At 30.0% G+C, this 25,668-nt stretch overlaps 3 protein-coding genes across 8 annotated transcripts in view; all 3 read left to right on the plus strand.

The window, feature by feature from the left end:
- Positions 1 to 2,144: 2,144 nt before the first annotated feature.
- On the plus strand, positions 2,145 to 2,774 carry LOC107646436 (uncharacterized). The gene has a single exon (XM_016350619.1). The coding sequence runs from the start codon at positions 2,145 to 2,147 to the stop codon at positions 2,772 to 2,774; it is 630 nt and encodes a 209-aa protein (XP_016206105.1).
- Positions 2,775 to 7,902: 5,128 nt separating this feature from the next.
- LOC107645773 (low-specificity L-threonine aldolase 1) overlaps positions 7,903 to 25,668 on the plus strand; it is an 82,943-nt gene continuing 65,177 nt past the window's right edge. Inside the window, exons 1-10 of one of the 5 annotated variants that reach the window (XR_015886116.1) lie at positions 7,903 to 8,305; positions 8,521 to 8,975; positions 9,072 to 9,183; positions 9,456 to 9,506; positions 9,597 to 9,668; positions 9,758 to 9,890; positions 10,021 to 10,079; positions 10,373 to 10,442; positions 10,659 to 10,725; positions 10,974 to 11,096. Coding sequence is in view for 2 of the 5 variants with exons in the window: in XM_016349877.3 (XP_016205363.1) it covers positions 8,533 to 8,975; positions 9,072 to 9,183; positions 9,456 to 9,506; positions 9,597 to 9,668; positions 9,758 to 9,890; positions 10,021 to 10,079; positions 10,373 to 10,473; positions 10,659 to 10,725; positions 10,974 to 11,012 (1,077 nt within the window). In the remaining 3 variants the exon portion in view is untranslated. Of the gene's footprint in view, positions 8,306 to 8,465; positions 8,976 to 9,071; positions 9,184 to 9,455; positions 9,507 to 9,596; positions 9,669 to 9,757; positions 9,891 to 10,020; positions 10,080 to 10,372; positions 10,474 to 10,658; positions 10,860 to 10,973; positions 11,097 to 25,668 lie in introns of those variants that run through there. The other 4 variants (XM_016349877.3, XM_016349878.3, XR_015886117.1 and 1 more) reach the window with 4 other exon arrangements.
- Positions 19,911 to 23,886, plus strand: LOC107645771 (protein LIGHT-DEPENDENT SHORT HYPOCOTYLS 1). 2 transcript variants are annotated; one of them, XR_015886142.1, is made up of 2 exons: positions 19,911 to 21,081; positions 23,792 to 23,886. XR_015886142.1 is itself a non-coding variant. In XM_016349876.3 (2 exons), exon 2 carries the CDS (start codon positions 20,477 to 20,479, stop codon positions 21,029 to 21,031), a length of 555 nt encoding a protein of 184 aa, XP_016205362.1. In that variant the 5' UTR covers positions 19,911 to 20,107; positions 20,402 to 20,476; the 3' UTR covers positions 21,032 to 21,232. The 2 variants fall into 2 exon arrangements, 1 of the variants encoding a protein (XP_016205362.1); XM_016349876.3 differs by lacking the exon at positions 23,792 to 23,886 and having other exon boundaries at positions 19,911 to 20,107; positions 20,402 to 21,232.

Raw genomic sequence — 25,668 nt, forward strand, 5'->3', positions numbered from 1 at the left:
AAACTTTGGTTTTTTTAACTTTTCTTTTCTCAAGTCCTCAATGGAATGATATGAATAAATAATACTGGTCAAACCAAAAACAAAATATTTGTTCCCACTAAAAATATGGGTTATACTACCGTGCTGAAAGAAAAATTTTTCTGCTAGTGCTAAAAGTACGTGGCATGGGAAAAGAAAGAATGCATGTTTAGATTGTTGCTAAAGTCTCGGATAATTCCTGCATGATAGCAGAGTGTGATGTACGAGGATTAAGTACAATTAATCAGTTAATGGAGAGAAATGCGTTAATGATGGTGATTATGGTATTGGACTTTTTTTTAAGATTAAGAAAATATTTGGGCTCATACTAAGGTTTGGTTTTTTCGATTATTGAACAAAGATGAAGTGAGTAAAATATATGATGGGTTGTATTGGCTATGGAGTTATAAATGAATTTTTTTTGTAAATATATTTTTGGAAGTTTTTTTTTATTGAGTTGTTAACTTTTGGTCAGTTTGACATAATATGCAGTTCATTTTTCTTTTTATTGAGAGAGATACTAATTGTTAATTTAGATATTGAAATTGTCATGACAAAAAAAACTGAAATTGTAAAAAAGAATTTATTACTACTTAAATGTATATTTAGATTGAAGTCTGTAGATGAAAAAATTGATGTTGATTAAAAGTGAGTTAGGATTAACATCATTTATGTTTAGCAAGCTTTTATATAAAAATAGATTATAATAAATTAAATATTATTTGGATTATATTACTCAAAATTAATTTTAGATAAAAATTATTAAAAAGACATAAATTTAAATAGTTATTTGATATTATCTTATCTTTTTATTTTAGGTATTTAAATTAATTTTATTAATCAAGTTAATAATAAAAATTAATATTTACTTATTAAATTAAAATTAGCATAAGAAATTGACAAAATATACTTTATATCAAAAACATAAATAATATATAAAAATATACTTTATTAAATTAGATTACTCATGATTTATTTAATATTATTTTGGGTTATAAATTTTTTATTGATATGATTCTATTATTAGTTATAATTAATTTTTTATTTATTTTACTCTTTTTAGTAGGGTGAATAATTTATATTATAAAAAAATTACGACAATAAATATAATATACAACTATTACAATTACAAGTTTTAACTGAGCTAAACAAATAATAAAAAAATTGTACATATAAAAAATAAAGTATAACAAAAAAATAGAAGACAAGAATTCATATAAGTAAAAAATAAAATTTTCATAAAAAATAATTATATACACAAAAGATATGAGTACTAAAAAAATTACGAGAAAAAAAATAAAGCACAAAGTAAATAAAAACTAACTATAATAACTATAAAACAAAGTAATATTTATAACCCAAAATAATATTAAATAAATCATGAGTAATCTATCAAATATTTTTTATAAATATTTATAACCCAAATTAACTTAGTGAAAAAAAGTCCAATACCATAATCACTATTATTAATGTATTTCTCTTCAAAAAAAAAAAACTTAATACTGTCGACTGTATATGAATATAATTTTCAACGGTCTCTTCGTAATGGATTCTAGAGTTTGTGAGTCTGAGCGATAACCGAAGATAGCCCCATGAGAGGTGGCTTTGTGAGAGGGGGAGCTGCTAGACCGCATGGGCCAAGGCTGAGCACAAGGTCGGAAGGAGAGTTGTTACACAGGTCTTTGAAGAAGGTGAGAAAGATAGCAGAAGATGAAGAATTTACTGAAAATTCTACACCAGTAGCTAGAAAAGAAGATTGGATGGAAGAAGAAAGGGGTATTGAAGGAGCAGAAGCAGATATACATGTAATCGAAGTGATGAGAGCAAACAATGAAGAAAACAGCAAGAGATCATTTGCCCAACTGTCAGGGCAGGAAAAGCACAACAAGGGGGAAGTGGAAAGGAAGCAGAGAAGGATTCTCAGGAGGACAAAATGGAAGAAGAAAGTGCTGAGGAGAGTGACGAAGAACCGGAAATTAGCATTGAAAAAACTGAAAATGGGGTATACAATCTGGTGATCAGCAAATCTTTGAAAAAAGAAATTTGCAAGGAATGGTGGGAATCAATCATAGTTAAGCTCCTGGAAAGGAGAATTTCTCTTGTGGCTCAAAAGAAGACTAGAGAAAATGTGGGGGAAGAACGGCAGCATTGACGTTATCGATCTTGGAAATGATTTCTTCCTTTTGAAATTCTATAATATGGAAGACTTGGATTTTGCACTCATGGAGGGGCCCTGGAAAATTCTTGACCACTACTTAACCATTAGATGGTGGAAACCAGAATTCAACCCCCTCACAGCAACAATAGATACACTGGCAACTTGGATTCGTCTCCCAGGCCTTGCGATAGAGTATTACAATAGAACAATATTGGAGAAGATTGGCAACATTGTTGGGAGGACCATGAAGATTGACATGACAACAGAAAACATCTCCAGAGATAAATATGCTAGAATTTGCGTAGAGATAGATTTAAGCAAATCCCTGGTGTCCCAATACCAGATCAATGGTATCACTCATCTAGTGAAATACGAAGGCCTCTATATGGTGTGTTTCAACTGCGGCTGCTTTGGACATGAAAAATTCTCATGCCGAAGCTTAAAGTCACAAGAAAAACCAGAAGCCAGTAACAATAATGAAGGAAAGGGAGACGAAAAGGCAGGGACGGAGGAAGAAGAAGGGGGCAGAATTGGAAAAGGGGAGTTAAGTAAGGGCAAAGGCGTAATTGCAGAGGAGAATAACGGATTTGGCCCTTGAATGCTAGTCCAAACTCCAAAGGACAAGGGGGAAGAAATTATTGAAAAATGGAGAGAGAACCAGTAACGGCCAAAAAGGAAAAGAAAAAGTTTTGTCGTACGGGAAGCACACCTCTTGCTTTGCAGCTCTGCAGCATGAGGTAGTGGAGGGAGACAAGGAGACAAATGAGGTTGTGGTGATACCACAAAAGGATGAGAGCGATAAGACAAATCCAGCTGGAAGCAAGGCAACCACAGAAAAAAAAAAAAAAGAAATAAAGGAGCTTTGGAGAGGAATACTCCTACAAAACTAAAAGATCAAATTCCACAAGAAAATAACCAGACCCACAAAAATAGCCCAAAACCAAGACAGACAAATAGCAAGATGCAAGAAATCCAAAACCAGACCAACCCAACTCTTGCCCCTACAACAGCCCAAACCATGAGAAAAGAAAGAACCCAAACCAAGACTAAAACCCAAACCCAAGAAGAGACTAGCATGAACATTACTGACAAAGCCGTTCATTTTCAGGAAAATTGGGCAAACAACAACCAAACCCAAGACTCTCAAATCACTGAAATGGTTGAGGCCACTGGAATACAGGCTTGCGACATGGAGGAACTGCCTGACCCAGTCCCGCCAGACTTTGGAGCCAGAAATTCAGAAGATCTAGTAGAAGCCATGGAAGTTTTTGAAAGGGAACCAGCCCAAGGAGAAGCACAGGAAGAAGTACCTCCTTCATTAACGAGGGAGGATATGCATGATTATTAAGAGGCCTTGAGCCTCTTTGCTTTCCCAACCTTTTGGGTTAAGGTGTCTTTGTTTTGGTTTAGAGTTTTGGATAAGACTTTTGCGTCATATAATGAAGATCATGATGTGGAATATTAGAGGGGCAGCAAGCAAAAGTACCATTCGCATCCTCAAGGAGTTGCAAAACCAAAAGAAACCTGACCTCACTATTCTGGTAGAAACCAAATGTAGCGGAAATAAAGGAAGAGAGGTGATTAAGGCAATGGGATTCAATCATGCCATAGTCGAAGAAGCCGTCAGTTTCATTGGAGGGATCTGGATCCTCTGGAAGAATGATGATTTCAAAATCAAAGTTATGTCAACCCACAAGCAATTTGTGCATATGGAAATTGAAAACAATCAATAGAGGAGATGGAGCCTTACGGCTGTGTATGCAAGTCCACATGAAGCACAAAGAAAAGAAATGTGGGAGCTTTTGCATAACATCTCAAGAAACATGAACTTACCGTGGCTGATGATAGGTGATTTCAACGACATCGCAGAGCAAAGTGAGAAGAAAGGAGGAGGGGGAAATGATGCCCATGCGTGTAGACGTTTCAGAGGCTAGATTGACAAATGCAACCTCATAGACGTAGGCTATTCAGGATCAAGATTCACATGGAAGGGGGGAATAAGAGAAGGCCAAGAAAGAGTTTATAAAAGGCTGGATCGAGCTTTATGCAACTCAGAGTGGCGTACAAATTTTCCAAATGCATTTGTGGAGGTGTTGCCAAGAATACAATCAGACCATCACCCTTTGCTGCTACACACAAGACCTGATAATAGTACCCAAGGAAAGAGACCTTTCAGGTATGAAGCCATGTGGAATACACATGAGGACCTCCCAAATGTTATTAGAAGTGCTTGGAATAATGAGTATGACTTTCCAGTAGCCTTAAACAATTTAACTAAAAGTCTGAAAAAATGGAATAATGAAACTTTTGGTAACATATTTCGAAGAAGAGGAGGATTTTGAATAGAATTCAAGGGATACAAAAATCTAGGCTTTATGGTAGGAATAAGTTTCTTGATGGGATGGAAAAAGACCTTTCGGAGGAATTGGAAAAAAATCCTTGATCAAGAGGAGATCTTCTGGCTACAAAAATCCAGACAAAAATGGCTAGTAGAAGGAGATAGAAACACTAAATATTTTAACACAAAAACTCTGGTGCGCAGAAGGAAGAACAAGATAGTGAAGCTGAGGAACAATAATGGTATCTGGTGTGAAGAGGTAGAAGCTGTAAAATCGATAGTCTCAAATTTTTTCACTGACCTATACCGAGATGAAAGACCAGAGCACCCCACTATTCGATGCAACTGGCAATATAAAAGATTAGAAGAAGAACAAAAACAGATGTTAGAAAGAATGCCCATTCCAAGTGAGATTGAAGAAGCTATCCACAACATAGGTTCCCTAAAGGCGCCTGGAGAAGACGGATACCATGTGTTGTTCTTTAAAGAAAATTGGAAGGTCCTCCAATGCTCCATCTGCGCTTTCATTCAGAAACTATGGCAAGACCCCCCCCCTCAATACAACAGGTAAACCAAACTCTTCTAACACTTATACCCAAGATCAACCAGCCTAAATTTGTCTCTCAATTTCGACCTATAGCCCTATGCAATGTGATATATAAGTGTTTGAGCAAAATTCTTGTCAAAAGGATACAACCCACTTTGAATGAAAGAATTGCTCCGAATCAGTCAAGTTTAATTCCAAGTCGGCTAATCCATGACAACATCATCATTGCAAAAGAAATGGTTCATACCATGGGAAAAATGAAGGGGAAAAATTCATTTATGGCTATCAAAATTGATTTTGAAAAAGCTTATGATCGTTTTAACTGGCGTTTCTTGGAAAAATGTTGCTTGGAGTATGGAATGTCGAAAAAAACTATTTCCATCATCATGCAGTGTGTCATCAGTTTCCTTCAAGATCTTGTGGAACGGCGAGAAACTTGATATGTTCAAGCCAAGTAGAGGACTAAGGCAAGGGGATCCTCTGTCCCCTTACCTTTTCGTCATCGCCATGGACAAGCTCTCACAATTCATAGGAGAGACCATTACAAAGGGAAAGTGGATACCAATGGAAGCGGACAAAGAGGACCTCAAATATCACACCTTCTCTTTGCTGATGATCTCTTGCTGTTTGTGGAAGCGACGAAAAATCAAATGAAAGTTGTGCTTGAAACTCTAGACGAATTTGGAGCTGCATCGGGGTTCAAAATCAATACAGAAAAGACATCCATTCTATTATCTAAAAACGTCCCCAACTGCAAAAGAGTAGGCATAAAGGAGATATGCGGCTTCCAAGAAGTGCCATGTCTAGAAAGATACTTAGGTGCTTACTTGACAAACAACCGAAAGAAGAAGGAAGACTTTAAAAGCATTATTGAAAGAACAAAGAGCAAATTAAAAGGATGGAAGGCCAATTGTCTATCCTTAGCAAGGCGCATCACTCTTGCACAAACTGTAATCAATCCAATGCTCAATTTTGATATGTTACATACAAAAATTCCCATTGGAATTTGCAAAGAAGTGGAAAAATGTTAGAGAAAATTTATTTGGAGAGAAAACTCAAACACACGAAAATTGCATGCTGTGAAATGGGACACTCTCTGTAAAACGAAAATAAATGGGGGCCTAGGCATGAGAAAGCTTCATATCATAAATGATGCCTTTTTTATGAAACAAGTATGGAGGTTAATGCACGAAAGAAAGACACTGTGGGCGAAAGTCCTTTTCAATAAATATGGAAAGGGAAAAGATTCAATCCTGAACATGAAAAATGGGGCATCTGACTCAAAGTTTTGGAGAGATTTGATAAAGATCAAAGAAGACATGAAAAAGAACCTGAGTTTTTCTATTGGAAATGGTAAGTCGACTTCTCTATGGAGAGATAAGTGGTTGTATCATGAACATGCTCTTATTGAGGATGTACAAGAAATAAACGCTTCCCTTCTCAATATGAAAGTGGCTGATGTAGTGTTAGAAAATGGAGAATGGAACTTGGAATTCCTAAGGGAGCTCATTCCAGAAGATAAAATATTAAACATTACTGCATGCCATCCCCCGAAAGAGAGCCTAGGTGAGGACAAGACCATGTGGAGTCCCTCCCAAGATAGAAACTTCACAGTAGCCAGTGCTTATAAAACACTCTCTCAAGCAAATGAAAATCAAGACCAAACCTGGAATCTTATATGGAAATGGAAGGGCCCCAGAGTATAAAATGTTTTATGTGGTTAGCAACTCAAAACAAGCTGATGACCTCAGAAAGGAGACAGAAGATCTTTGGTGCAAATCCAAACTGCCACCGATGCCCCAATAATCCGAAAATACTACTCCACACATTAAGGGACTGCACAGAAGCCTCAAGAATTTGGTGGCAGTTAGTGAAACCCTCTTACATAACCACTTTCTATAGAGCTTCCTTCGAGAGATGGATCCGCTGGAATCTTACAGTGGAAATCAGTGCTAATGCACAACCATGGCTGTCCCAATTTGTTGTGACTTGCTGGTGGCTATGGAAATGGAGGAATAAGGAGATCTTTGACCCCCCCCCCTTTTAGAAGACCAAGCAATGCACATTTATGGATTAAAGAATATCTGCAGAGGATCAATAATGCTTTTGAAAAAGTCAATATCCTTAAAGGAGCACGGAAGAAAAAAGAAATACATATTGCGTGACAACCTCCGGAGGATGGATGGCTAAAAATCAATAGTGATAGAGCAGTCTCACAGAAGCACCGTATAGCAGGGTGTGGAGACTTGATTCGGGACAGCCGTGGAAGATGGGTAGCGGGGTTCTTGGTGAATATTGGCAAAGGAACAACATTCACGGCAGAAGCTTGGGGAATTCTCCATGGATTGAAACTAGCTTGGGATTTGAGATTCAAAAAAATCATTCTAGAAATTGATTCAAAAATTGCATTCCAAATTCTCAGCAAAAGAGAAGAAAGGGACAATCATCCGGAAACAATCATAAGAAGCATCAGCCAATTAATACAAAGAGACTGGAATGTAAAATTTTGTCATACATACAGGGAAGGAAACAAAAGCATCGACTGGCTTGTGAAGGAAAGTTTACAAGCATGCCTTGGATTTCATTTCATAGACACTATGCCAACAGGGCTAAGGAACATTATAGATGATGCTAGAGGGGTATCATTACCCCGTTTTATCCTTGATTTTTAATTTTTTTGGGCGTTAAGTCCCGTCAAAATACCAAAAAAAAAACATATTTCTCTTCATTAATTCATTAATTATACTTAATCCTCATACATCACACTCTGTTATTATATAGGAATTTGTCCGAGACTTTAGCAACAATTTAAACATGCGTTCCTTCTTCTCCTGTGCCAGTACTTTCAGCACTAGCAAAAAAATTTTCCTTTCAGTACGATAGTATAACCCTAAAAATATATCTATTTGGTAAGGGAAAAAAAAAAGTGACGAAAGAAATAAAGACAAAGCAATAGTTGGTGGAAAATATAAAATATGGTAACAAGTTGGTGTTATCCATTGGTTGTTGGCTCTCCATGTTTGTTGTCATTTCATCATAAGCTAATGATTCCTTCGACAAATTCACCTTTAAATCTTTCCCGGATTATGATTATGATTACCGTATTAAACAGAACTCAAGTTTAGAATCTCTGCCACTGCAATTTACTCCAAAAAACCTGCTTCAAATAAAGAGTACACAACCGTATTACTGCTCAACTCTACTTGGGTTCTTACTACTATTTCAATTTAGCAGGTGTATCAAGGTAATTAGATTCTCTTATCTTAATCTCTAAATCACTAAATTATTGTAATTCATGGTTCTTGAAATTTGCAAGCATACCAAGTTCCAAGATATCTTCTGTGACTTTTTTTGGACTATGCTTTTGTTAATAAAATTATGTAACAATGATTGTTTCAATCCAGATTCCATTAACAAGGAGAAAATGGAATTTGACATTTAGATTTTGGCTTGTGTTAGTTTTCTGAGAAAATGGTGAAAAGGATTGTGGATCTTCGATCAGATACAGTCACAAAGCCAACCGAAACAATGAGAGCTGCTATGGAAGGTGCTGAAGTTGGTGATGATGTTCTAGAACATGACCCAACTGCTTTTCACTTAGAATCAGAGATGGCAAAGATAATGGGAAAGGAAGCAGGCCTTTTTGTCCCGTCCGGCACCATGGCGAACCTTATATCCGTGCTTGTTCATTGTGAAAGCAGGGGAAGTGAAGTGATTCTTGGACACAACTCCCATATCCATATATATGAGAATGGAGGCATTTCAACTCTTGGAGGTGTGCATCCTAGAACTGTTAAGAACAATGATGATGGAACCATGGACATTGATTTGATTGAGGCTGCTATTAGAGATCCAAAGGAGGAGATTGTGTTTCCAACCACAAGGCTTATCTGCTTGGAAAATACTCATTGCAAGTAAGCAACTCGGTTCTTTTGTTAATCAAGGTGTAGAAATCTTACCCTTTCTTCTATTAACAATGTTTTTCTGTGATATTATTTTGCTGCATTCAGTCATGGTGGAAGATGCCTTTCAGTTGAATATACAGACAGAGTTGGACAGATTGCTAAGAAGCATGGACTGAAGCTTCACATTGATGGAGCTCGCATATTCAATGCATCTGTTGTAAGCATAGTAGTTAGAATCTCGATATAACTCTTAAATCTTCTGATATCAATTTTAAATGAGTCAATTCATTTTACAAAGACGATTTTACAATTTACATCTTGTTACAGTTTTATGTTTTACATATTTAATTTAGTATTCTAATTTCACGTAAAATCTTGATTTTCTCTACCTTGGTTGTAAGTAATAAATTTGATGATGCACCTTACTGAATTGAATACTGACAATTGAAGAAAAATAAATTACTTGCAATTTTAATTGTTACATTTCAGGCACTTGGTGTTCCAGTGGATAGGCTTGTTCAAGCAGCTGATTCAGTTTCAGTATGTTATACCCTTTTAGAAATCTTATTCCCCACATTGCATGATAATTAATCTAACCTGTCTATGATTGATTTGAATAAAATTAATTAGGTTTGCCTATCAAAAGGTCTTGGTGCTCCAGTTGGATCCGTCATTGTTGGTTCCAATAGCTTCATTGTCAAGGTAATTCAAACTCTTCTAAAGTAGAAGCTATATGCAGATTCTATCTGAAAGAACATGATACTAAGTCTAGTGCAATACACCTTTTTTAGGCTAGGCGGCTCCGGAAAACGTTAGGCGGCGGTATGAGACAGGTTGGGGTCCTATGTGCTGCTGCACTTGTTGCTTTAAAGGAAAATCTTCCAAAGTTAGAAAGTGATCACAAGAAAGCAAGACTCTTGGCCGGTAATGGATTTACACATGCAGTTTTTGTGTGCTTGAAGAATTGCAAGTTTAGACTTTACACACTACTCAACATTTTTTACTTCCAAATTAACACTTGCTTTTTACATGAAAATTTTCCTTTGTTTTTTAGATGGATTGAACAAAATTCAGGGCCTGAGAGTGGATACCTCTTCTGTGGAAACCAATATAGTAAGTACTTTTTCCCCCAATATTTTTGTGATCTAAATTAGAGTCCTGCAATAGTAAAAGTTGTTTATGGATGCATTAACTTGAAAAAAAAAATATTACGAGCACATTAAAAATTAGTTATTATATATTTGTATATAATCATATGTGTTATTTAATTTATTTTTAATATGTATTTTATATTTTAATATATATTTTATACTGATAATTATTTAATTGTTGATCTTTTTTCTACTAGTATAATTGCTTAAAAAAATAAAAGGTCTACAACTATTTTATTTTATTTCTGTTGTCAGATATATGTTGAAATAGAAGAGTTCTCAGGAACTACGGCAATAAAGCTGTGCAAGGACTTAGAAGAATATGGTATTCTTCTTATGCAAACAGGCTTATCAAGGTCTTTATTGTTTTATTGCTTATTAATTATTTCAATTAGTATTGATTAAGTTTTTATATGTTTTGTGCAATAATATTAGCCAGGGCACGTTACTGTGATTACATTCACAGCATAATAAGTAGTAGTTAATGCATATTAACCACACATTATGGATAATAAATAATGGCATTATTTGCTTCTTCTAGGTTGAGAGTTGCGTTACACCACCAAATATCAGAAAGTGATGTTCAGTTCGCCTTGTCCTGCTTTCAGGTGAATTAATCTGCCCCTTCTTTTTTAATGATTGTATTGATTTACATTTTATTTATCGTTAAATTGGATATAAATCTAACGTAAATCAAGTTTATATCTCATCTAACAATAAATAAAATATGAATTTGTACGATGTTTTATATAGTGTATATATATACATACAATGCAATAATTCATTTTTTCACTCAAACATAGTTAGAATATTAGAATATAGTATTGATGAAACTCCTCTTTGTTGGATTTTGCAGAAAGCTGTAAATGGAGTACAAAATGAAAATGGCAACTAGTGGAATTATTTGACAATTGCTCGCATGTAATTTACTTGAATCTATAATAAAATATGGGCCTTAGGGGTTAATGATCATTTTATAGTTAAAATCTAGCTAAGGAATCAAAATTAATCCCTACTACTATCTGGTTCAAGAATCAAGAGCATTTGATCATCATTACGTTTAACTGCAAAATAAGCCAGCATGTAAAAAACAAAAACTAATCTTAAATAATAATGGGATGTGGACTATATATATATATAGTTGGTATGTGAATTTCCGAAAATGACGGTCGAAAGAAAGAAAGAAATAAACAGTAGAAGCTAAGTTGTGATTAGTTTTCTGACTCCCCTCCCTGCATGTCTACGTCTCACCATGCTCACTACTACTGCTCGTCTGCTCCCTCCATCATGTTACAGTTCCACTGTCATAAGCTGTTTTCGTAATTGTAATTCAAATAACGAGAAACTTACTTACACTTATTTTTATAAAAAATTAATAATTAAAATATATTAAATAATAATTTAATTAAACATATTAAATTATAAAAAATACTATTTGTATAATAAAATTCAATTTTTGTCAATTTTTAATATTATTTAATTATTTTTTAATTAAAATATATTCCTATTTTTTAGATATATATTGGTTATTAAGATTAATTTAAATTTTAAAAACTAAAATTTTTCTAACTTTCTACCTAATTTATAATCAGATATTGTTTCTTTTCTTTACGTTCTTTCTTTCTCTAAGAACATGAAGACCATGTTTCAAATTTATTCCTATTACACATACAAAATTATACATTTACACAATTCAAATCACAAGCTTGCACACCAAATAACTGATAGTCAATAAACATCACCAATAAAAACAAATTAATCCTCAACACAATAGTACGAGAATAGAACAACCAGAGAGTAGTAAAACTCACATAATATTCCCTTGCAGACAACTAAACTCAGGTAAACACATTCAAAACTCAGTGAAAAACGTAAATACTTCCAAAATACAGAATTATACATACAAAAATAATTTAACATTGCAATATATATGAGAATTTCTTCGGCCTATTTTATTCGATTTTTAATTACAAAAAAAATAATATTATACATAATAATAAAAAAAAAAAGCAATGGTGTCAGAGAATGCGCAAAGAAAAACTCTATGAATAGAGATTCATCCAAACTTTAGGTATGTTTTCGGCGCGGATGAACGGCGACGCTGATGCGAACGAACGACAACGAGAAAGAAGAATGCGATGACGAAGATGAACGCCGAAGAAGAGGAAGGCGGCGTTGTGGATGAGCGCCAAGAAGGATAAAGGTGGCGTCAAGGATGAGCGCCGAAGAGGAAGGTGGCGTGGATGAATAGCAGCGGAGGATGACAAATCACAGACGGCATGCGCCTCTGGGTGTAGGAAAATGCGGTGAATGTGACTACCCTGCTTTCTTGAGGGTTTTGTATGCTATTAGTTAATAATTAGATGGTTTAAGATTTATTTTAAATTTTTAAAATTAAAATTTTAAATTTTAATTAATTTAATTTTTGGATGTATATTTAAATTGTAATATATTAATAATTAAATATATTAAATCTGAAATAGAAATTTAAAATTTAAATTTTAAATTTCAGTTTTATTTAGTTTGTATTTTAAATGTGTATTTAATTTTAAAAAAATATTAAATTTATTCCTAAAAAACGGTGTGTAGTTTAGTATCATGACTAATTGTAATTAGTGTGTTTTTTTTTTAATACGGATTTTAATTTTTTATTTTAAATAACAAATCAAAAAAATTCCTCAAATTTCATAGTGCAAAAATATGACGGTCTAATTTATAGTGAAATAAAACTTTTTTTATCGTAAAATAAATTAGAGGATCCGATTAATATGTTTAAAAAAATTCAATACTAAAATATAAATATAAAGGTAATTTACTCAAATAAAATAAATGAATAAAACCTTTACGAAAATATAATATTGGCAATTTCCAGACCCAAATGTAATAAACACAACTGTATATAATCCGCTACATCCTATAGCGGAACTTAATTGCACGTAATCCGCTACAGGTTATCGCGGATTACGTTGAGGCTGCGTTACTCATAAACCGATACACTCTGTAGCGGTTTATGCTCATATGGTGCAAGACTCATAATCCGCTACACCCTCTAGTGGATTATGAAGAGTGTGGAAAATCGGGTTGGTTTATGTTTAAAAAAAATTACACTTTCTAAAACCGGGTTTGTTTTGCATAGAATAAAGGGCATTTTAAGCCATTTTAAGTCATTTTCTGTGCAAAAGATTTTTAAAAAATGACTTAAAAAATGTTAAGAGTACTATAAAAGTTTGTAATATCTTAGTAATTTAGGTAAATACTGGTTATAACTATATATTTTATTAAAAAATTAATAATTGATTAAAAAAAATTAATAATTTAAAAATTAAAAAAATATATATTTTATTTCATGCATTAAAAAAAGCTAACAAAATATTTAATTACGAGAGTTCTTTAAAATATTAATGAGTTATTAATTCGGATTTCATACATACTCTTTTGCCCATTTTTAATAGCTCATGAATATTTTTTTAATACAAGGTCCGGAACTTTAGAAGCAGTGACTCAACTCCATTGATGAACGACGCTCCTCCTCCAAAAATTCTTTCTTTTTCACTTTATCATTTTCACGCCTTTTAGTAATCGTTCCATGTCTTTATCAGGAGTTAATATCTAGCACATTTGCTTAGTTGGGGAATTCCCATTTTTCTTTGGCTGTAAGTCCGAAATGAGCCTATTATTTTATTGCACCAATAAAATTTATCTTTTGAGAAAAAAATAAATTTATTTAAATTATACTATAAAAAATATTTTATTCTATACAAAATAATTAAAAAAATGGCTTAAAAGATGCTAGAAATACTATAAAAATTTGTAATGTTCTAATGACTTAGGACATTAAAGAAATACTCTACATAGTCAATAATAATTTAAAAATTAAAAAAAAATATAGTTATAACCAGTATTTACTTAAATTACTAAGATGTTACAAACTTTTATAGTATTCCTAACATTTTTAAGTCATTTTTTTAAAATTATTTTGCATAAAAAATGGCTTAAAATGCCCTTTATTCTATGCAAAACAAACCCGATTTTAGAAAGTGTAATTTTTTTAAACATAAGCCAACCCGGTTTTCCACACTCTTCATAATCCGCTAGAGGGTGTAGCGGATTATGAGTCTTGTACCATATGAGCATAAACCGCTACAGGGTGTAGCGGTTTATTAGTAAAGCAGCCTCAACGTAATCCGCGATAGCCTGTAGCGGATTACGTGCAATTGAGTTCCGATACAGGATGTAGCGGATTATATACAGTTGCGTTTATTGCATTTGCATCTAAAAATTACCAATGTTGTATTTGCGTAAAGATTTTGTTCATTTATTTTATTTGCATAAATTACCCTAAATATAATCCTCATATTTGTATATTTAAAAAAAATTAAAAACTGCACACAAATCTAATTTTCACAAATCTAACTCTCAAATTTACAGTATCTATACAAAATAAAAACATACCAAATTTTTACCTTATTAAAAAACACCACTAAAAATCAATACTAACATTAAAAAGCGGTATTTGGCGGTTATAAATTTGTACTTAGGTTTAGTTTAGTAAAATTTTTATTTTTTAAAAATTGAAATATTTATATTTATTAAATTAAATTAAAATTAATTTTTAATAAATATAAATAATAATTTAATAAATAAAATAATTTTTAAAATTTAAAAATATTATAATAAACATAAATATAAAAATTAAATTTAAAAATTTATTAATATATAAAATTATATTAACTTTTTTTAATTTTAAATTTTTCACCTAAAATGTTTTAAAAAATATTTTTATTTTTTAAAAATTACAAATATAAACATAGAATCTTTTAATCTTTTTAAACACAAAATAAAAAATTTATATTTTTTTAAACACAAATACTTATTTAAAAAAATTTACCAAATTAAGCCTTAATGTTATTACAGTGGCTGAAAATTAGGAAATCAACCAGAGTTTAATTTTGACCATGCACGGTATATACATTATTTAATTTGTTTAGATTAATTTTTAATTAATAAATTTAAAAATTAATTGTTTTTATTTATGGAATAATATATAATTAGTTATATATTAAAAAATCAATTATACTAGAGAATCAACTAAAAAAGTAGCCAATTATTTAAAAAATAAAAGATCTATTATAAAAAAAATAATTTTTTATTATCTTAATTTTTTAAATTTTAAAACTAAAAATATAAAAGATTAATTTGAGTTGATTTATATTATAGTTAGCTTCCTAAATTTTTTCTTAAAAAAATTGTACGCAATAAAATGAAATTCAACGAATAAATTGTACGGTGCAAGAACCAAATTTACGTCATAACTTTTATTATAAGAAAAAAATATTTATAGCCACAACAATCAAACATTAATCACATCAGATTAATTCTCTTTTTGAGATTGCTACCACATGAAGTAAATGTTTTTAACTTTTTATTACGAAATATGGTCATAAACTATAATAAAAATCATATGAAAAAAAAATATTTTTTAAGAAAAAAGCTTTATAATTAAATAAAATATTTAACTAAATCCAACAAAATTATTATTAACATTACAACATTTTTTTTTCTTCTCTTTCTCCTTTTTTTTTTTTCGTGATCATCATTATCATCACCACCAGTGTCTCCTCCTCCTCTTCTTCTTCTTTTTTTTTTTTTATATGAATTTTTTTCTTCCTTTTTTTTACTCTTTCTTCTTTTCCATCTTCATCATTATCATCATTATCATTATCGTTATTGTTATTGTCATCATCGTCATCTTCTTCTTATACGTATAACAGATCAAATCCAAAATGCATCGAAATTTCTTAACGATGACGATACACAAACAAACTTAATTCAAAATAAGTTCAGAGTAAATGCTATTTATTTAAATCTAAAATGCATCAAAACTATATCCAAAATACACTAAAATTATTTAATGATAACTCAAAACAACAACTCGTGCTCCTTTTTCTTCTTCATTATCATTTTCTTCTTCTATCTTCTTTTCTTATTCAACTTCTCTTTCTTATTTTACCTTCTAATGATTTTTCTTGTTTTATCTTCTCATGATTCTTCTTGTTTTACTCTTTTATCAATAATAAAAATACGAAAAAATCAAATAAAGAAGAAGAAGAAAAAACAAGAGAAACAAACATGCATTCATTCAACTAAATAAAATTCTAATACAGTACAAACATGTTCATTCAAGTCTAATATAAAAAATAATGTTCCTAAAAGAAGAAATAAGAGTAACAAAAAAAATACATCATTAAAAAATATATTTTTATGCTTTTGTAGTAAAATTTTGATGTCAAAACTAAAAAATTTATATATTATTATTAAAAAATTTTGGTGTTATTTATATAATAAATTATGCATAATTTAAAATTTTTCATCTTTTTCATTTTTATCTTTTGTTACTTTTTTTTCATTATTTTATTTTATTTTTTTATAATTTTTTTTGTTTTACTCTTTTAAAAGGAATAAAATAAAATAAAAACAAAAAAAAATCAAATAAAAAGTTGAATAACTCCAATATCACATGAAAAAAATAAAAAATAAAACGTGACAACAACAGTACCCATTAAAAAAAAAAAGGAGTCACGAAAATTACAAAAAAGAAAAACGACGCAACGCGTATATTGTACGAGTGAGTTTCGTTAAGTTTAGATAAATTTAATTAAATTTAATTAAAAAAAAATTTTGATATCATAATAGGTAAAAATTAAGCCTATTATAATTAGTAATTTATAAAAAATAAAAGGGGTAACATTGGCGGAAAAAACCTCCTGTTGCCGTGCCGCTTGGTCCGGGTCAGCCAAGGATTAAGGACTTTGTCCTCTCATCAATTTCTCTCTCTATGTATAAACATTACATAAAATATTATTTTTATACTTTATACATTTTTATTTTAATATTAAAAATAATTCATAAAAAAAAAAAAATCCTATTCATCTGTTACAACTTACAACTTAACCTAGCTTTGCAGTTACTGCTTCGTCCTAGTTACTAGTTACTACTACAAAAGTCTAAACCAACCATAACCTTTTAAATTTTAATTCCTCCGGCAGGTGCAATGAATTTGCTTTTTAAAATTATTTTTCGTATAAATGTCATTGTTCCATCACAAAAGCATCTTTCATGAATCGCGCTTTCAGGTTGACGTTCAATTTCGGATGACTCTTTCTTATTGTTTTCTTTTCATTTTTCCTTTCTATTTCTCGAATATTTGGTATAGAATAACGGTTAACATATTAATTTGGTTGGTCAAGTGATTAACTCATTCGTCCGCTTAATCAAGTATCGAGAATTTGAAAAAAAAAATGTACGTTCACATTTAAGCATACTTATAACAAAAGAGGACACCCAAGAAATACACACTTATAACAAAAGTGCTAAGAATATTGTTAGAACATATGACCCGGTAAATTTCAAACTTATTAGAGCAGCTAAATAAATAATCCAATTTCGTTGTATTAGGAGAATTTTCTCAAATTTCAAATTCAGAACAAAAACAACCCTGAAAATCAGACAACTAACGCTTCAGGACGAACTACATTTTTCTCATTAACGTCAATACAAAAGAAATGTAATTTTTTTTCTTTACAGAGAGAAGAAATGTAATTTGACAGAATAAAGTAATAATATTGACTAATATGTCTATGAAACCATTATATTATTAATAAGTAATTTAAAATTGTTGTTGTTGTTGTGTATTTATTTATTTACATACAAAAGAAAATATATAATTGGAAATCGATAAAAGGAGGTGAGGATTTAGAGAAAGAAGAAAGATGGTAATAATGCATCAAATAATATTAGAGAAAATACTATTTCTCTTTCCTGCGAGATGCTAAAGTGAAATTCTTCTCCCCTCTATTTATAAAATATATATTTTTCTTTTTTATAATAACTTTTAAAAAATCTCATCTTTAATCCATTTTAAATTTTTTTGTGTTAACTAATGTTAACTTTATCTATTTTAAAAAAAAATAAATTATTTTTTACAAAAATACTCTTTAGCAAAAATTTTAGCTTTTTGTCATTAAATTTATAAATTATTTTTTATTAATTAAATTGTATTTTTATCAAAATATTTTTTTAAAAAATTAATAATTAAATTATTTTTTTCTAAGATATCCTTCAATGATTTTTTAATTATTAAATTATAATTTTACTAAAATTTTTATTAACAATTATTTTTATATTTTACTATTAATTTTTTTATATCAATATATATTATTTTAACATTAAATAAAAAAACTTTACTATTGTTAATATATAATAATTAATATATATTTATATTAAAAAATAATCTTACTAAGATTTTTTATTTATAATGTTAAAATAATATATATTGATCGAAAAATTAATAGTAAAATATAAAAAAGTTGTTAAAAAAATTTTGGTAAAATTATAATTTAATAATTAAAAAATTATTGAAGGGTATCTTAGAAAAAAATTTAATTATTAAATTTTTTTTAAAATATTTTTGGTAAAAATACAATTTAATTAATAAAAAATAATTTATTAAAGAGTATTTTGGTAAGAAAAATTTAATGATAAAAAATAAAATTTTTGTTAAAGGATATTTTTATAAAATATAATTTATTTTTTTTTTGAAAAATAGACAAAGTTAACATTAATTAACACAAAATTTAAAACGGATTAAAGAAAAAGTTTTTTAAAAATTATAAGGGAGGGGAATATATATTTTATAAAGAGGGAAGGAGAATGTCATTTTAATATCGAGAATGGTGTTTTCTCATAATATTATTCATATTATTATGATTGGTTTCTCATATTGATGGATTATTATTAATAAGAGTAGTGTTAGAATGTTAGTAAAATTTATTATTTTGGTCAATAATTAATTAATAATATTTAAAAATATAAACTAAAAATATGTTATTAAATTATTAAATTAAAAAAATTAGACTGATAATTAAAAGCGTTTGACAAAAATAATAAATTCTATTTATCCTTAAGCTTTTCTCTATTAATAATTGTCCATCACAGGGTGTTTATACTATAGGAAGCATTTCAAGTGCACCGGGAGTACCGGTGCACCAATTATTTTAACCGTTGATCTGAATTATAAAAAAAATATATAATATATATTAATTGAAATCAACGGTTAAAACAACTGGTGCACCGGTACTCCCTGGTGCACTTGAAATGTTTCTTATACTATAATTGTTATGATAATTACAGTGTCTCAAAATTAAAATAATATTTTTTTATTATTTAATAATTTTTTTAATTTTTAAAAATATTATTAAAATATAAAAATTTTAATTTTAATTTTAATTTTAATAATATTTATATAATCATCCTAATTATATCCCGTATAGATTCCACCTTATACATTGCTACATTCTTATCAATATGACGTGGTGCACAAGAAGATTTGTCTTGACAACCCTACATAGATTAATTAGGCGAAAATTTTGGTCCCAAAAAAAAAAAGAAAAAAACAAAAACAAAACAGAGAAATTGGTGAGCAGAGTAGTATCTAGTAAGAAAACGAATCAAACTTACAAACGGGCAGCTAGTCCGTGTAAGACTTGATTTGAAAAAGTGTTCCTACAATCTTATTCTCTTTATTTATTTTGTCTACATATGATATTTATGAAAATTAGGTTTAAATTATTCAAAATCTTATTCTCCTTATAACACACCATATCTTAATTGATCATTTAATTACATATATATAATATGTTGTCATGTATATGTAATGAATTAAAAGTAAGAGAGAAAATAAAAAGGTTTGTTTGTGGATGTAATTATAATAAGAGAAAGGAGAATAGATGATAGATGGATGTGAGAGTGAGAGTGATAATCAATGGTCAGCATCATGTATCCCTGTTTACCGCCAAACTTTGTCCTCTCTGACTGACTCACAGTCTCTCTCTATATCATTTAATTAGCCATTGGTCCTTCTTGGGTTCCCTCAAAAAACAAAGCTTCTTGTTTGTGACCACTGGCTACTGGCTAGGATGATGAAAACATACAGTACGTACTACTAACACTGCACACACAATAAGTTTCATTATTATTCAACTCTCAGTTTAGTAGTCACTCCCCAAACACTAACCAAAATCCAAAATCTCATCTCAATCTTTCTTTCATTCATAATCATTTCATTATTATATCCTACTTCCACACCATCTTCTGCTTCTTCTTCTTCTTCTTCTTCTTCTTCTTCCATTTGCACTGATCATATATATGAGGAGATACAGTAGTAGACACTAGAGTGTGTGTTTCAATTCAGGTTCGTATTAATTAATTAATTGGTTCCTTTTCCAGTTTCCACCAACTAGTGCGTGTGCGTGTGCGCGTTACCCTAGAAAGCAAAACCCTAACCCTCAGATCTTGAAAGCAATGGATTTGGTAACCGATCCAACAAACCGGAGCTTCGAAATCCAGAGCCTGGTGAATCCAACAGCAGCAACAAACACCAATCCTCCACCTTCGTCATCTTCATCGCCGAGCCGTTACGAGAACCAAAAGCGCCGAGACTGGAACACCTTCTGCCAGTACCTGAGGAACCACCGTCCGCCGCTGTCTCTGCCGCTCTGCAGCGGCGCACACGTTCTGGAGTTCCTCCATTACCTGGATCAGTTCGGGAAGACCAAGGTGCACAACCCTACGTGCCCCTTCTTCGGGCTCCCTAACCCTCCGGCGCCCTGCCCCTGCCCGCTCCGCCAGGCCTGGGGCAGCCTGGACGCCCTCATCGGCCGCCTCCGCGCCGCCTACGAGGAGAACGGCGGCAGAGCAGAGACGAATCCGTTCGGCGCTCGTGCCGTTAGGATTTACCTGAGAGATGTTCGTGATTTTCAGTCAAAAGCAAGAGGAGTAAGCTACGAGAAGAAGCGCAAGAGGCCAAAGCCTAAAACCTCTTCTTCTTCTTCTGATGCTTCTGCTACTCATGCTTAATTTGGAACCTGCTTCAATCATTTATTTCATCATCATGAACAACGTAACTGGTATATATATGTTCTTTTCTTTATGTCTCTCTTTCTTTTGGTTTATTTTATGGACTTGATCAGATACACTTGTTACTACTATTTATGGTTATATTATTTTCTTGTCTTGGACAATATTATTTACTATTTATAATTATAATCATTAATCAATGTGCTGCTGCTGCTGCTATATACTTATTATATACATGTCTGTCTAATTATAGATATATATATATATACATCAATAGTTTGATAGAGTACTCATCTATTTCAATTCATTTTGGACCAACTATATGTAGCTTCTTGTCATATCAAATCATCAACAATGCGTGTTATTATTATTGTTGCTGTTTTTGTTTGATTACAATGAAATTACTATGCCATGTGTATATGCTACTGCATTTTCAACTTGCACTGTGAACTCTTTCTTTTTCAGTCATATATACAATCATTCAAACTTACAATTGATGCATTAACTTGTTTTGGATATATACCCAAGTTTTTTACTTTCCGTTACTTCACTATTTCTGCCATTTGTGTTTTTTCTTCCATGCTTTAATTTCTTTGCATCATTTTAGTTTATTCTATTTGTGTGTTAGCTAAAACTGGCGGTTTTCCTCCTCTAATCTATTCTCTTCTTCCATGCACATACATCCATGTAGGGTGAGAAGTTTAATATCATAAACATTTCTTCAACCTCAAGATTTAGTGATATATTATTATTATTGTTGTTGTTGCTGTTGAAACCCTAACAGAACTACCATATACTAACTGGAGAAATACTTAACTAGATAAAATTAAATGAGACATACATGTTATATTTTCACTCATTAGTTACTAATATAAAATATATATTAAAAATAAATTAATTAATATATTTATATATAAATATATAATAATTAATTTTGATATATATATGTAGTATTTTAAATATTTTAAATATGTACCAAAGGAGATATATAGTATAAATACAACTTAATAAAACATCATAATAGTCAGTAATAAATAATCTATAAGTTACATATCAATTTACTATTGAAGATTTGAAATTAGCAAAATAACTCACGAGCTTAATATAATTGGCCGAATCGGGTTAGGTATTATATATTAGTTTAAAGATGATATTATTGTGAAATCAGTGTGAGACAGTGAGAGTGTGATGAGACAAAGTCTAGATTATCTTCTTTATCATATCTGCCAGCTAATTAAAAATGGGAATCTCAAAGGGGAATTGATTTGTTTGGAGAATAATAATTCTTGACAATAAGGGCAAAGCTATATTTGCCTAACCCCCTTAATTTGGATGGAAAAGCGTAGGCTTATCATGATGGTCTGTCTCCTTTCTGGGAATATATGGGTTAGGTAATCTTGGATAACAGACATTATTATATATATTCTAATATACATTATCAAACCCAATGTATTTACTCTTGGTTTCTGATGCAAATAAAAAAAAATGTTTGTTTATTTAAGCTTTAAAACGACAAGAGCTTCACTAATGATGATGATGATGATACATGATTATCGTCACTTTCAATGATTCTCTTAACAGTCTATCTTCTGAGACTTAATTAAATTAGAACAAACTGAGTTTTATCTTTTCTTCATCAACCCTTCTACATAATTAAATTAAATCCGCCTATATATGTATATACGTAATGATGCTCCTACATGAAAACAATTATTATATGATAATATGAGAAACGAAAATATTTAATAACAAAAAAAAATTAGTTAAAAAAACAGTTAAAATTTATTTTATTTAGGATTAATTAATTTTAGTAAAAAATAATAAATGTTAAATAAGATAAGTTTTAGTTATTTTTTTTTTATTTTTCTAGCATTAACAAAAATAGGTTTGGAATTGAAGTTCTCGTTAAACGTACAGAAATATTCCAAAAATTATACTCAGTAATTATTTAAGTATACTATGTCTTATATCAAATATAAGATGGAAAAAAGAGTTCCAAAGTATGAAACCCTAATCAGAATCGAACTTGTGTATTTCTTATATCAAATCTACTATATCTATATATAATCAGTTGGATGTGTTGATATATTATGAAAAGGTAAAATTAATATAATCTTATTATTAAAATAGAAAGTTATAAGAAGACTTGCAAAGAAGAGTTAATTAAATAATGGAGGCAATCATAACAACAATTAGAGCAGGTAAAGATAAGATGGCAAGAAAACAGTAAAATTATTAACTATTAAGGAACAGTTTGATACATGTAACTGATTTATTCATTAACAAGAGTGGTTACAATAAGATATTATGGAATTATTTGATTCATTTATGAAAAAAAAAAAGGAGCGTGACATATACTGTTAAAAATGACAGAAATATTTAGGAGACAATAAAAATTATCTCAAATCATTCTAAAGTTGTTTTATTTTATATTTATTAATTATTTTTAAAATAAATACATAATATTAAATGTAATAAATATGTAATTTTAAATATTATATACATAAAAGTATAAATATTAAGTTAAATAAAATAATTTTAAATTATTGTCTTTCGATTATTGTTCTAAAAATAATTATGGAATTAATTAACCATTGAACTCCACAAATTATATTGAAGCTGATAAATTTGCATATACAGCTTTAGTTTTGATGTGTCATGTATGATGTATCCTATCGTCACAAAAATAAAAATCAATGATCTAACCTATGATAAGAATGTATATATACTGTTCATTTTGACTTGTTTTGCATCTTGCAGAGGGTTTAACAAGCTTTTTCCAGGGACTTTTCAGGACCCTTTCCAAAGTTCGTTCTTATTCGATATACTTAATATTAAATCTAATGGTTTATGCCACTGCATGTTGTGATACTGTTTACCCTTTTAATTAAATTGTTTACTCTTTCTTTAAGGTAAAAAAAACTGACCATCTTTATATGAAAAAATTTTCAAGTGTTTCATTAATTTTAACTGTTAATTTTAATTAATATATTATATATATTTTTATAATTAAAATCAATAATTAAAATTACTAAAATACTGATATTTTAAAAACACTTGAAATTCTTTCTATTATATAAATTCCATTTCGTGAATTTGCACTATTTCACCTTTTTTAAAAGAAAAAAAATGCCAAATGAGGATTTTTCTTTGGTCCACTATATATATATATATAAGAATTAGACATATGATTCCCTTATGCTTAAATTGTGTTGTGTAAGGACCTTTCAACATAATAATTGAGTCCTATATAAAAACAAAGGAACATAATAATTGAGCTGGTGGAATTATGGTTTTCTGAAAAAAAAAAAAAAAACTTAAAAAATCCCGTATATGGTTTGATTTTATGGAAAAGTATATGAACCAATTCTAAATCAGTCAAAAATGAAACAATTTAATTAATTATAAATATAATAATTAATTTTATTTATTTATTTGATTTAAAATATTGGTTATTAAATGTTTTACCACATTCAAATTAGGAGGAGATACGTTCTGTATTATTGCAACGTGAATCACGGAAACTGATTTAATTAGCTTCCGTCTCTTCACCTTCCTTCCCTCTCCAAATACCTAAAACATGATAAATCAGAAAATAGATTCAAAACCATCTAATTTACAAAGAAAAGAAACATCCCAATGCCTAGCATAAGCATCCTCTACGTAGAGGTTTTGGATTCACCCAAAAATATCCTTCACGTAGAGGTTTTAGATTCACCCAAAAATATTTGGCTGATTTTTTGTTGATACTCTCTTGATTTCCTAGTATTGTTGAATATAAGGTTAACACAAACACTGCCTAGTCCGAAACATGGCATAAAGTCCGTTGGCAAAGCAAGATTATTAAGGCGACTTTAAAATGATTTAGTTTTAAATAATACAAAAGTTACTTTATTAAAGACTCCAAATCAAATCAAATAAATATTTTAAATTATTAAGGAAATAAAAGATTTACTCTAACTTATTAGTGTCGACCTAACATTTAAATTCATCAGATACTTACTAAAATATTTATAAATTGTTAAAAGGATTGTATTTAATTTAAAATCATTATGATGTATCATGTATGGATATAAATAAAGCTGATTAGCTAGGTGGTATAACTCATGGCAATATTTTCACTAGTTAAGTATTTTTTTTTCCCCGGAAAAAGATTGTCACTTCTGAATTTCACTATATATGAATTTGAGTCTATGTTAGCGACTTCCATAGTTAAATAGTCAATAACACAAGCAAGATACGAAAGAGCATGAAATTGCCAGTTGTTTGATCGGTACGTACGTTGAGATTTTTCAATTAGGAAATGAATCAATGAATTTTTTTTAATGTTCACGATCTCTTTTATTTCGACAGGTCAAAAATAATCTTATTGATAATTTAAGTTTTATTTAAAAATTTATTTTTTATTAATGAATTGTTGTATATACATTACCGAAGAAGGATCACTGTTAAAAGTTGAAACTTTAGAACAGCGATAATGTAGTATTACATACATGTACGTTACTACGAATATGTATTTTGTGTGTGATGTAACACTAAACACATGTATATATCATGTATATTTATTATGTAAAATTTCAATAAGGTAAATTATAGTCGAAAACAACAATCATTTGAGCACCACATTTTCTTTTCAC

Source organism: Arachis ipaensis, chromosome B6 (genome assembly GCF_059453495.1).
Source record: "Arachis ipaensis isolate K30076 ecotype BB chromosome B6, ASM5945349v1, whole genome shotgun sequence".
Lineage (NCBI taxonomy): Eukaryota > Viridiplantae > Streptophyta > Magnoliopsida > Fabales > Fabaceae > Arachis > Arachis ipaensis.

Bases quoted from the DNA above. Each gene is read 5' to 3' on its own strand.
- LOC107646436 (XM_016350619.1), top strand. From the start codon at position 2,145: ATGTGGGGGAAGAACGGCAGCATTGACGTTATCGATCTTGGAAATGAT.
- LOC107645771 (XM_016349876.3), top strand. From the start codon at position 20,477: ATGGATTTGGTAACCGATCCAACAAACCGGAGCTTCGAAATCCAGAGC.